At 41.5% G+C, this 13872-nt stretch overlaps 2 protein-coding genes across 2 annotated transcripts; both read left to right on the forward strand.

Moving 5' to 3' along the window:
* Window positions 1-399: 399 nt before the first annotated feature.
* On the forward strand, window positions 400-6722 carry smim24 (small integral membrane protein 24). Its single transcript, XM_029148345.3, has 3 exons — window positions 400-557; window positions 1067-1193; window positions 6584-6722. Exons 1-3 carry the CDS (start codon window positions 494-496, stop codon window positions 6657-6659), a joined length of 267 nt encoding a protein of 88 aa, XP_029004178.1. The 5' UTR covers window positions 400-493; the 3' UTR covers window positions 6660-6722.
* Window positions 6723-7730: 1008 nt separating this feature from the next.
* LOC129603933 (uncharacterized) lies at window positions 7731-10058 on the forward strand. Its single transcript, XM_055507722.1, has 3 exons — window positions 7731-8101; window positions 8179-8272; window positions 9412-10058. The coding sequence occupies exons 2-3, from the start codon at window positions 8254-8256 to the stop codon at window positions 10056-10058; spliced, it is 666 nt and encodes a 221-aa protein (XP_055363697.1). The 5' UTR covers window positions 7731-8101; window positions 8179-8253.
* Window positions 10059-13872: the final 3814 nt, after the last annotated feature.

A 13872-nucleotide genomic window follows, 5' to 3' on the forward strand; every position in this document is an offset into this window, starting at 1 on the left:
TGGTGCTTGACTGATGACTCACACCCGATCAAGGCAGCCAGTAGTAGCTGAACCAAGAAGAGTTGGAAAACCAGCAGGACAGTGGCCCTGGAGGACTTTAGTCTGACACCCCTGCCATATGGTGTCCTAAATAAAATAACAGCGCAGATCTTTTCCTCGTGTGTTACATGGATTGAAGGCAACACTAGCTGAGCTTATTTCTGAGGAAAGATGTTTGTTCATACATGTAACATGAGCCACATAAGTACAGGCACATGGGAAAGTACCATAGGCCCAATAAAATCTTGTTTATCACCATAATAAAATGTGCTTGTAAATGCTTTATGCAGACTGTGGTCATTATGTGGCTATGAGCAGAAGAGCAGATAACATACTTTGACTTGTGTCACAGCTTCCTTGAACTCTGAACCTTATGCGCCAGGTGTGTCCTGAGTCTAGTTGGGCTCAGGATCCAGTCCTGGTGTGTTGAGTCCACTGGACTGCTGCATTTAGGATGGATCTGCCTTTTCTTGTGTTTAGTGTCCTGCTGTGTGCCATCACATGCTCAGCTGACAAAGGTAAAGCTTCTCCTCTCTCACAGTTGCTTTGACTTGGTTGTATTTAATGTAGACTTACCATCTATTCACACAGAGTAGCCCATAATTACAAGCTGAAAATGTATTTTGAGATTATTAAATCTGATTTATAAAACACTACCTCAATTCCCTAAAAAAATACTTATTCAGTGCAACAATCAGTGTCACATAAGATTCTCCTGCCATTGTAGGAGTTTTATGACCTTCTTGTAAACATGCATGTGGCTCAGAATGTTTGGAGTGAAAGTTTATGCTTCTAAGCTGCTCCTACACCAAGTCAGTACTCATGACACCAACTCTCCCTGCTAATCTGGCATCAGTTGGCTTATACAGCTATTGTCTGACAACACACATTATGTGAAGTTGTCTGAGATGTGTTAATTGCTATATTTCACACCAGATTTCCGTTTTTCTTCCTCCTTTAGAAATTTGATATCATTTGTTTTGATAAATATGTATAGGAAATAATTAACCATGCACCATGTGTGCAGGTGTGAAGGCAGCAAAAGCTCAGTCAGTAACTCTGCAGCCTTGGCTGGTGGGTCTGACAGCGGTGGTTGGTTTTCTCCTCATTGTCTTCATTGTACTGATTGTGTACAGACTGCGAAGGAGGAACAGGTGAGAATAGAGACACTGTATTGCCAAGTTTACACAAACTAAGCCCAATGACTAATGTTTCCCCACAGATCTGTCACCTGATATGACTTTTAACATATGTTGTGAACACAGGACTTAATATTATAACTAACAGGTCATGGCCTAAAGGACATTCTGAACTATGAACAAAACTCTGAACAAAACTATTATAAGTGCTAAATAAACACCACAAAGGTTTAGTAATTTGAATTAAACAATTATTTTATTTATTATGTAAGCCAGAGACTTCACATGTTTCTTTAACGTGGTTGCAGGGCAATAAATGATAATTTCTCTGCATAGACTGGCTTGAGCTTCATTACCAGCAACAGGTTGAATCCGTCCCTGAAAAAAGCGTCTGTCATGAAATGCAGCTAACAAAGGATCCAAATGCACAGCTGAGATGGGACTAAAGTAAAATGTTCGTTTAGTGACGACAGGGTCAGGCAAGCAATAATCCAAAACCAGTAATTCAAAGTACTCCCGGAAAGGTACAGACAGGGTAGGCAAGAACACGGTCAGAGACGTGGTGCTAAAATAGACAGACTGATTACTAAATGGAAACAACTGAAAACATCACGTGACTGAAACGTAAAGCTACAATCACTACACAAAAAAGGAACCAAACAGGAAGTTGCTAAAATAAAACAGGAAATAACACAAAAACGTGATAATGACACTGGATCCGTGACAGTGTCTAACACCCATACAGGCCGATAAAGCTGCTTGGTTTGCTTAACAGAGTCTTTTGTTTTAGTAGTTTGCTTCGGTTCTGAACTCACGTTTGCTTATTTTCACTTTTGTTGCGATGCTGGATTAATGGTGCAGCTGTGCAAATAGTCAGCAGAGCTACTAATGTGATTGACAGGAGGAGCCAACCAGGTAACTCAAACTCAAAGCTGTTTCAAAACATGATGAATGGTAGTGTTAAAACTATTCTATACTGGCTCTGTGATATCGTAGATCGTACAGACCCCAAAACTATCGGATAAATGTGATAATTATCATATCTGGCAACACTGCATTGGTCAGGCAGAGAGCAGGCAGAGGTAAGTACTAATAAAGCTGCCTATATGATGGTATGCTGATACAGTATGATATACTATACTGATATACTATATGATGGTATATGGCCTTTATAGAAGATACTAATAAGTTATATGACAGACTGGTATATTCACTACACATTACTACATTTAGAACCAACCTACTTTAGTAGCAAATAATTTAACATTCCATGCAAACACTAACATAATCCCATTTTGATTAAAGTATGTTTCTTTTGTAATTCTGACATATTTTCTTGGAGGAGTTTATTTGGGATGAAAAACTACTGATTATGTGTCTCAGAGGCAGAGTTAGGGCTGACGAGAAGCAGCTAATAAAAAACAAATCAGTGTAATGGACATAAATGTTATTACGTTATTAGTACATTTTACTGCCAAATAATATGGAGCTAAAATTTTAAAAATGAAAAGAATGATTTGAAAATAAAAGCTGAAATATTGTGTTGAAACTTGAAAAAAATAAGTGTATGCAAAGTTTTGTGTGCATGGCAGCCAAGCAGATATAGGAGCTCTTTTGCCCTGTGATATTAGGAAACGTATCCGTTTATTTAGAATGATAAGATGCATAAAATAAGATTTACCACATTGATAGGAGCTTCTGTCAGGTGTTCACATACATTTGTGATTGTATGAAAGTACCATATTTCCATGACCCATATGGACACGAGCAAGAATAAGACTAGTAAGTAAAAACTAGTAACTAGTAAGTAGAAACAAGGCTGAACATAACTGGACAAGGCTTAGCATGGCTGAACACGACTGGACAAAGCTAAGCTAATTTGTCATAGGTAGAACCACTGATGCCATCCGAGGCAATGCTGTGGGCCAGAGCAGCGTTGCAATGTCGTGGGCAAGACCACCAACATCATCTGAGGCAGAACAACTGAGGCGGGACCACCGAGGCGGCTAACATCATCTGAGGTGGGACAGAAGGAAGGGAAAAGAAGGGGTCCTCCCTGGACCTCCAGGAGAAACAGTAATTAGGCCAGCAAGCTTAATCCACACCTGAGGTGGAAATACGACAGGAACTGAGTTCAGACCTGAGTTCAGGTGCTACGACAAACAATGAGGAGTAAGGTGCTGTGGCCAGAGTTTGGGCAGCACGTGGAACTGATGGTGTAGCAGTTAGACGCGGAGCTGAAAGGCAGGTGCAGAGGCTGGACAGGACTAGATGAGGAGCTGGAGCTGCGGTGGTGGCATTGACAGGATGTGGAGACAGGCCAGAGCATGCGTCGGCCCTGGGAAATACTCCAGCCATAATGACTCTGGACAAAAAAAAAGTGGGGATTTGAATGAAGAAGATAGGTCCTGCTGAGAGGTCTGTGAACAGTCTGTGGGGCTGCAGTAGGGCATGAAACATTCTGTGGGGCCGCAGCAGAGGGCATGGGGCCAAAACAGTCCATGAGACTGTAGCAGAATGTGGCATTGGCTGTGAAGCTGAAGCAGAATGAGGAGCAGGCTGTGACAGGGTCTTTGGCATATCCAACAAGTCAATGAAAAATCTGCACAGTCTGTCTGCCAAGGAACTGAGGAGCAAATGGCCCTGGCCCAGTCTAGTGTTAACTGTCTGGTTTGCTTATTGGGTCCGTGTTTGGCTGGGTCACTCTGTCATGACCCACCATCCGAGATGGCATGTCGAGTCCATGAAAGTCCTTTTGGACGGAGTTAGAGTCACGGAGAGCAGGAGTCAAAAATTAAAGTTACTTTATTAAACAAAACCAGAAAATTACAAAAAAACACACAAAAATAAACCAAAAAAACAGGAGTACAAATCAAATTACTAGAGCAAAACGCGAAAAGCACAATGCATGTCTTAAATGCAGAGCAATGCGTGGCTATCATGAGCAAGGCTAAACGAAAGGCTTGGCATGGCATTAGAAAGACTAAGCAAAGATTAACATGACTGGACAATGCTAAGCATGGCTGAACATGGCTAAGGTAGGAAACATTGCTGGCACTATGCACGACTTATACTAAAATATAGGTGAACTATTGCAGGCTAAAATGAAACCCTTTAAAAGTTGCTATGGCACCATGGTCCAGTAATCCTTTCATTCAAATCTGTGCAGTGGCTTGCTATTCAGCCTCACAGAAATCTGGCCACAGCCTAGGAACTCCCTCTGTTTCCTCATCACACTGTTCAAGCAACTGCTCCCAGAAAGGTGGGTGATACTGCAAACTTTGGTGTCAATTCGATACAAAGTAAATACTGGACCAGTATCACCAAAACTGATACCAATACCAATACTTTTTGAAAATTAAAGGTATAATTAGAAAAAGAAGAAAAATAATAATTATGTTTTTTTGTATTAATTTAATAAAACCCAGACAAAGTTCAACAGTAAATATAAATATATAATATAAATTGGTATTCAATTCAATTCAATTTTATTTATATAGCGCCAAATCACAACAAAGTTATTTCAAGGCACTTTACAAAGTAAGGTTTAAAACCTCACACAACTAAACCAAACAAATCCCACATACAGCAAGCATTTAAAGTGTGTTTAGTGTTGCCACTGTATTTAACAGCCTTTTTGTAGATTGTATAGGTTGCCGTTATTTCATTTTCAGCTTCAAAATATAACCACACGCTGCTATTTGAGATCTCAAAACAAGAGGGAGGGCTGTTAGTGTGTGTCTGCTTTGCTCTGGCACAGCACGCAGCTTACAAACTGGCACTTAAAGATGCCGCCAGGCAAGATAGTTAGGTCACCTGTTTGAAGGAACAGCAGCAGTGCGAAGGAGTAAAAATTCAACCAAAGTATCGATATTCTTTTCAGTGTATAGATTGATCAATCATCGAATACTAGCATTGGTATTAATATTATTGATATTAGGATTGATCCGCCCACCCCTAGAATGCAGTGTAAACCTCCCTTGACATTTCAGTGTAAACAATGGCTTTTTGATTTACAACGTCCATCTTTAGAGACAAACCTATTATGCTACTTTCCATAAATGGACACAAAATATCTTTAACAACCTTTACTCTGTAAATTGATGCAAGCTATGGCAGATGATGAAAATTGGCTACTTGAATTTAAAGGCACCTCTCCCAGAAAAAACGAAAACAAAAACATATCAAAAACAGTTCAGAACAGTTAACAAACAGTTGAGAAAAGTTAAATCTGACTCAAAAACATCTCTTCATAAGACACACCCTGCCTGGAAAAAAACCCACATTAGTCATTGTTGTTTCAATCCACACCTTCAGTGTTTTTTTATTCAAAACGTTTTGTCTCCAATCTCCACCCAAGATAACAGTATGAAATCATCAGTTACTTCTTCAGTCTTGACAGAGCTCATAGCATCACAAAGTATTATGCAATTGTATTCCCAGGCAGAATAATACATGTTCACATTATTCATTGACTGTCCATCTAAACATTTTAAAGATATTTTGAGTATAAATGCAGATATGAAATAAGGCAATATAAAATCCAATGACTTAAATTATATTATTGTATATACAGTATATTGTCAGGGCGGTTACTGTGGCGGACCCACATGCATAGTTCAGAAATGGCAGGTAATTAAAAAGGTGGATTAAATGGCACACAGGTCAAATATACAGGTGTTGGAAGATACGCAGGTAGGTCATAGGCAGCGGTACAGACAAGGATAGGCAGGCGGATGTCAAAGGCAGGCAATGGTCAAAAGTCACACAGGCTGACGGGATAAACAAGGGCTGGGCTGGAAACATGGTCTGGTACTAAACAGGTTCAAAATACGGCTAGGTAACAAGATAATGCTGGAAAGAGGTGAAACACGCAACAATCTGGCAATGGTTCAGCTGAGAACTGGAGCTTAAATAACAAGAGACTAATGATGGATTAACTGCAGCTGGAGGACTCACATGACGGATGGCAAGTGAACACAGAAGATGATATGACCAACAGCGGAAGTGAAACAAAATATCGCAAAATATTATGCCCTCGACAGGACCTGGCAATAAAGCTTTTCTGATTCTGATTCTGATTGAATAAAGCCAGAAGTGTCTGGAAAAACAGTTTGTGAGTCTGGTGTCGTGACACACACACACACACACACACACACACACACACACACACACACACACACATATTTATATATATGCACACATAATATTGAAAAACTTTTTTGCACTTTTTTTCAAATTTCAACAGAAGCAAAGTCAGCTTAATCGTTTAATTTGGTTTCCAACTGGCTCTGATATAGCTCCATATATTATTAGCTAAAAGAAACAAAAATAAATAAATAAATAAATAAAAGAACAAAAGCCCAATATACTGTAACATCTCAATCTGTGCTCTTGTCTTACAGGAAGGGTCAACAGGACTGGGGTTATGCAAAGACTGTGGACATTGATGGAGGCCAATTCAAACAAACCTCTATGTAGAAATGAAAGTCATCAGATCTACTAATTTGTTATGAACATGCTGAATAAAAGTCATTCACAGTGTCTGTTGCATTTACTATATTAAATGTTAAGTGTCTGAGATGTTTAAATTGCTATATTTCCCTTTTTTTATTCTGATTTCCTGTTTTTATGTCCTCATGTCCTAAGAAATTTGAAATTGCCATTTGTTTTGATGAATATGAATATGAAACAAAAATGCCACCAAACCCCCCTACTGGATTATTTACAACAGAAGGCTGTGGCATAGTCCATATGGTACAGTCAGGGACCTGTCTTGAAGCAAACCCTTTTGCTATCCGTGAATGGATAGCAAAAGGGCACTCGCAGTGTCTGCGGCCTGATTTACATGTGTTGGTCATATAAGATTCAAGCTGCATCTCCCTTCTCTGATTATGGGCAATGTAAGATCACTGGTGAAAGTCTGTGCTCCCCAGTGCTCCACTGTGATGTTCTCCAGCACATCTTCAACCTCTTACAGTCATAGCACTTAAAAGTGTCAGCCTCTACTGTGATCTGTTTCCATTTTCCACATGTTATCACCTCATTTTTAACGCATTGGAATTAGAAATGGGAAGTTTGGTTCTTTTGACTGACTCGGATCTTTAGCTTTTGATCAGTAAAATGAACGAATCATTTCGAGCCATTCGTTCATTTTGTTCATTAACAGCAGGTGGTGCTGTGGGCGTTGTAAAAATGGCTGCAGTTCTCAAACACTATATACTGAAGACAACTTGGTTTGCTTCAGCGGACAAATTATAATCACAAAATGCCACAAGCAATTCAAACCATGTAGAAACCTAACAAATACACACCACATTGATGTGACTTATGCGGTCACCTGATAAAAGAACGAACAAATTAGTGATCCGTAAAGATCCATAGGAATGAATCAGGAACGAACTGGAGCACTTGCTGCTCGTTACAGAGCCTGCGCGGCTCGAATGTCACATGACAAATGAACGAACAAGTCCCAAAAGAACTGTGGTACTTGGTTCTGCCACAGAGCCTGAGCTGTGAACGATGAACGATGAACGAGAGCGATGAACTAAACCGTGCAGCCCAAGCTGTTACATGATGGCTGGTAGTGAACAAGTGAAAGTAAAACTTATTTTGACAATAAGTGAGACTTTTAAAGCAAAAAGTAATGAGAATTTCCCTAAAATATTTACCTGGCGCATTTATCTTGTCCAAAACGTGATAATACATACATTATATACACAATAAAACTACACACATCTAAAAGAATCAAAACCACTAATTATGATTCCATTTGTAGCCACCTGGTGAGTGACGTGAGTGACTCTTTGATTGGGAGGGGAGGAGATAAAGGCTTGCAGGTGTTCCCCGTGCTGGTGGTTCCCGAAATTCAGGACAGGAAAGAACGCTGGTTCCAATCGGCGTGTGAGTGGACGCTACACGGGGTGAGGGATTTATGGATTTGAGTGCTAGCAGTGCTATGGTTTTAGTAGATTAAAGTCCGCTTATTTTTATGTTGTAGTGTTGCTGGAGCTTGTGGGGCGGCCACGCAGTCCTTGGGGTGGCGTCCAGAGGGAGACGCGCAGCGATCGTGTATATGATAATTGACAGGGCAGGTAGTTATAACTAGAGTGGTTTTAAAGTTTTTTTTTAAAAGATTGGTAAATTTATTAAGGTTTAAATTAAATGTTGATTTCTGGTAATTGTGTGTTGCAGGGATTGCTGGTGTGGCATATCGCTGTTTCCTGCTGTCCGTTTGGGTTTTATTTAAGTTTTTTTTCTTTGGTTAGTCCACTCGGCCTTGCACGGCCTGTTGTCATATGCGGGAGCATATTCTGTAAGGGTGGACTAAGCACGTTTTTTTTCTTTCTGTTATTATTTTTTGTTTTTTGTGTGTCGTTCAGTTTGTTTGCCATTTCCCTAGCCGTCCCCTGTAGGTATCCGTAGCCTGGCCCGTTGATTGTGCTGAAAGGCAGATCGCGGTGTTGTTGTTTTAATCACGTGTGAATTGTATTGCGGTGCCTTAACCCTTAGCACCCTTAGCATGACAAAGATGTGTGCTGTGTACCAGTAAGGGCTTTACGAACCCTTCAGTACAGGGAGCTATTATGCTATGTCTGGGGGAAGTGTGATCAGGGAGACGGCACTGTCTTTCAGAAAATTGTAATAAAATCTGCACTGTTTAAGTCACACCTGAGTACACGCTATTATTTGTAGTTGGTGAAGTGGGGTCCATTTAGCTACGGGCAACACATTAATAAATAATGTATGTTGCCTGTCAGGTCACAAATACCGTAAATAAATGTCAGAAATCAGACATTGTTCATTTCCTTGTTCAGTCCACACAGCCCCGCAGCTGAGCCACAGCTGTGACGTGACAAAAGAACACATGTTCCGTAAGGATCCGTAGGAACGAAGCAGTAACGAACTGGAGCGCTTGCTGCTTGTGACTTGGCTGTCATATTGAATGAATTGTTCATGAACGACACATCAGTAATTGGAGTGTGTTATGTCTATTTGGCTCCCACAATGGGCTAATGCTGTAGTATAACCATGCTATATAGTCTCATGTAGCGCTCCCAAATAAGGCTCTGGATAGTTTAGTGGATAACGCTTGACGACCTGGTAGTTTTTTGTTCTGAGTTATTATACGATAGTATTTAGTATAGTAGTATGTTATGGCAGTTCAAAACTGAAATAAGCAGCTGTATGCTTAGACAGACTGAGACTTTTGTTTCTGTTCCTTTGTGCGCAGGAGCCGTTCCGGGGGGTGCCGGAGGTTCTTGCAGCGATCCATCTGCACCGGCCACACTCGCAAAGGCAGCTCCTGGTTGTCCGACGTCTGCCACGTTGACCCCGGTCCCTGGTGATCTGGCACAGATCATACCTGCCTCAGCTCCTGGTGGTCTGACCACGTCTGCCTCAGCTCTTGGTGATCTGGTACAGATCACATCTGCCTCAGCTCCTTGTGGTCCGGCACGGATCACATCTGCCTCAGCTCCTGGTGGCTCGGTCCCGGCCACGCTCGTCTCAGCTCCTGGTGGCTCGGCTCCGGCCACGCCTGCATCGGCTCCTGGTGGCTCGGCTCCGGCCACGCCTGCATTGGTTCCTGGTGGTCCGGCTCCAGCCACGTCTCCACGTCTGTCCTCGCCTCTGGTCCCTGCTTCGTCTCTGGTTCCGGCCTCGTCTCCACGTCTTTCCTCGTCTCTGGTTCCGGCCTCGTCTCCACGTCTGTCCTCGTCTCTGGTTCGTCTGCCGAATTGGTGGCCTCGCCCTCGTCACCTCCTGCCGGTTGGGTGGCGCTGCCTCCTGCGGCCCCGACGATGGCGGAGCCGAGGCGGACATCGCCTTCGATTTGTGGCAGACAAACTGCTGCAACTTAAATTTGCATCTCTACAATAAATACGTTAAGTCTTAAGTATTGGTTGGTGGTTGATTCAATTTCAATTTCTAGAAACACTGTTGGTATGTCATTATTATCAGCTTGCCCACTCGTATTATTGCATGGATCACCAAGATGGCCTGTTAGCTCAGTTGGTAGAGCGTCGGCCTCGGAAGGCAAAAGGTTTGCGCTTCGATCCCCTGGCATCAGGTGTGTCCCTGAGCAAGACACTTCGCGCTAGCTCCCCGAGCGCCGTTCATGTGGCAGCTCACTGCTCCCCCAAGGGGGAAGGGTCAAATGCAGAGAACAAATTTCCCCACTGTGGGACTAATAAGGGTTTAGAAAAAAAAAAAAGGCAGAATACTGCCGTCATCTGTCTTTTAAACAGTGCAATACAACGACATGCCAACTACAAGACCTAGAATGCTCTATTGCATTGAAGACTTTTAACACAAAATTATTCCTGTGGGAGAATCAGATATTGCAAATGAATCTGAGCCACTCTGCGTTTTGCCGACTTTGAAAGCTCCAGGAAATAAATCAGTTTTATAAAGCATCCACAGTCTGTGGCATTCTCGTCTCAGAGACTCAGAGACAGACTAGGTGCAACTGAGCAAATTGTCCGATCTCCCATGGAGTTTTGTCTTCGGATATACTGTATAAGTATAAACCGTCCTTATTACTCGTGCAGAAAAAATATATTTAGATCAAACAACTTGTTGCATTAATGAGTCGAAGATCTGCTGACTCCTGGTGTTCTGGCATACCATAGAGTGAGTTTAATACAATTTAATACAAATTATTTTTATCTCCCATGGAGATCGGGCATGAAGTATTTTGCACCTGCTGACTGAGTGGTGACAATATGTCAATATGTCTAATATGGATAAGGGGTGTCACAAACACACGGCTGAGGACCCAAATGCACAGCACGCTCGAGGACTTGGTGAATTAAGCAGGGTTTTATTGTACAGCGTCGTCAAGCAATCCGGGTCATACACAGGGTGTCTCAGCATGAAGTACAATGAGGAACAGGCAAATCAGGTCCAAGAAACAGGCAGTGGTTTGGTACACGGATAGGCTCGGCAAAGGTACCGACAAGGGCTAGGCAAAACTCACTGGTCAGACGGTCGGACAAATACCACAATCCAGAACAACGGTACAGAGGAGGGTCAGGCAGGAATCGGCGGTCAATAACAGGCAAGATCAGCAAAACGAGATAACAATACAAGAACGCTGGATAGTGGTGCAAGGACTCAACAATCTGGCAAGGTACTGGTGTGAGAGGTGAAGACTAAATACTGGTGTTGATTTACTAATTGCAGACAGGTGTGGGTAATGACCGGTGGAAACGGGTCCAGCTGTGATATCTGGTAAACAGGAAGTAAAGCAAGAACAGAAACAGAAACCGGGAGTGCTACCAAAATAAAACAGGAAATGAAAACTGGAACCAAAACATGACATGGGCGACGAACTGAGTCCTTACAAAATAAAAACAGAACAGGGACCGGATCGTGACAAGGGGGAAGGAATGTAAAAGTTTGTCTTCACGCAGATATTGCGATTACTGTGATTCTGGTAAAGTTTAATGTTGCGGTTCACTCCCAGATTAAAAGGCAGATAATGCGATGTCTGTATCTATTTAGTTCCAATCACATTTTGGGGAACAGTAGGATAAAATACTGATTAACGCAGTCTTTTTGAGTATAAACACAGGTTTATTTAGATGTTAAACTGTGTTTAGACATGGTTGGACGTGTCATTACAGCCACCTCTGACTGAGGCAAGTAGCACAAATTTACGAGAGGTAAACCGGTCAGATTTCACGTGCGACAAAATCAATCAAGAAAATAAAAGTTCCTTCAAAATAAAACCACACGTAACAAATACCTAACTGAGTACATATACATATAAACAGAGAACCGAATGGATTCTTTTCAAACATAAAGGATGAACTTCAGGTGAAACACGCATGTAATAACACACCTGTTACATATAAAATGTGAGAACAATGTAACTATAAAGGTAAATGTCCGAGAACCAATCAAAAAACTGTCGACTATCAACGAATTGAGTGGGGGGTCTGGGTTCAAATCCCGTCTCAGTCATGTTTATGCAATGACATTAAAATATAAATTTAAGTGCTTCCCAAACCAGACTTCCCTGATTGGAACAATGGTTTGAAGCACTGTAATAATACCCGAAAGTAATTCTTTATTTAAATCAAATCCAGTCAGCTATGCATTCAGCTCATCAGCTAGTTTTAGTAATTTTAAATTTATTAATTACAAATAGGTAATTAAAATATTTTACAGTATAATAAATACCTACACTCCCTACCTCAAAATCTTTACACAAAAAAGCACACCAATTGGATTAGATTTATTAACAGGTTTTCCACTTTTGCATGAATAGTTACTGTCACTACAGTATTTTAACTTTAGCATTTGAGCACAAACATCTCCAAATTTTTTCGATATTGTAGTATATTTGTGTATCATAACATATGTTAATACAGTATATAGGTAGTGAACAATCTGTTCTGGTCAGGTTAAGGTGCAGTGACTGTTCCACAACCCTTGTAGTTTGGCAGGGTCGTTGTCTGGGGAGCATCTGGGATAGACTCCAGGAAACAGACATTTACATTTACTTTTAGCAGTAAAGTCGATCATTGCTTATGGGAGAAATACAGAGGCTAGATGGGTTCATGTGTGTCCTCAGTGACTGGGGTTAAAGAGTTTGCTTAAACTGGGTTCGCAGAATCTGTGTTCGCAGAATCTGTTGCCTAACAATTTTTATCCGAGCTGTTCCTAAGGAAATATTCAAAATGTCACGCCGACCTGGGAAAGGAACTAGGAGGTTGAGGGTGGGTCAGATGGATCCGGGAGCTGGACAGATAACACGGCCCAGCGCCAGGACTTTCCGAGTAGCCGAAAAAAAGGCCTTCACAGGCTGGGGTTTTCAGAGCGCTTCGCAGAGGGTCCGCTGGTAGCACACAGCGGACCTTTTCCGACCTCTCAGTTCTCTCTGCAGAGGAACAAGCAGGTGAATTCGGTCTCTGCCTCTCTTGCTATTACTCTTTTGTAATCATTATCTGATTGTTTTGATTTGTCATGTATAATAAATCTGTATGCTATTTATTTAAACTTCAAAGTTGAGTTTCTGTGAAATCTCTGCCGTGGTTGAAGAAAAGAAAATACACAACAGATTTTGGCGTCACTCCAACAGGCAGGAAAAACCCGAGTCTGGAGCAGACAGGTGCCCGACTGCACTCAGCCCGAGACGACTCGTCACTGGTGGCCACAGGTGAGATGCGCTTAAGCTCTTACATGACGATTCTCTGTGTTGGGGGCAGTGTGGGCAAATGTTGGTTATATTAGAAAATTCTAAATTCTGATTCGGCTGTTTCTAGAAAATTATCTGTGTGGAAATAAGCAGAGAGAGGCAGAAGAGAATTTGCTTGTATAATTTGCTGTATATAAATATAACCACCCAACTGCTTTATTTGTGTGCTGTGCTTTGCTTTCATTGTGGGGAAATAAAAAATGACATGGCCTATTGACCTCTAAATGTTGACTTAAATGTTAACTCTTAGACAGACGACGTTCGGAGATTCTAAATGAAGGGCTTAGAGTCTGTATGTGGCTAAAATAAATTTAAAGCTGTGTAAGTACGGTGACTGACGTTGGAAGTGCAGGCCCAAGAAAAAGAACTCAAATTGGCAACATATACTAAACACCTTTTTGTAGGTTTGGACACTCTCTATTCTAAAAATTTCTAAAAAGTTCTAAAATTAAGGTGAGGATTAGTAACAGTGTCAGATTACGGTGCGGC

The sequence above is a fragment of the Betta splendens genome, chromosome 4 (assembly GCF_900634795.4).
Source record: "Betta splendens chromosome 4, fBetSpl5.4, whole genome shotgun sequence".
In the NCBI taxonomy this organism is placed as follows: domain Eukaryota; kingdom Metazoa; phylum Chordata; class Actinopteri; order Anabantiformes; family Osphronemidae; genus Betta; species Betta splendens.

What these genes read in the sequence shown, in the direction of transcription:
- smim24 (XM_029148345.3), top strand. Translation starts at nt 494, where the DNA reads ATGGATCTGCCTTTTCTTGTGTTTAGTGTCCTGCTGTGTGCCATCACA. An exon ending in CACATGCTCAGCTGACAAAG is followed by an intron (nt 558 to 1,066) that starts GTAAAGCTTCTC and finishes CCATGTGTGCAG; the next exon opens with GTGTGAAGGCAGCAAAAGCT. An exon ending in AGACTGCGAAGGAGGAACAG is followed by an intron (nt 1,194 to 6,583) that starts GTGAGAATAGAG and finishes CTTGTCTTACAG; the next exon opens with GAAGGGTCAACAGGACTGGG.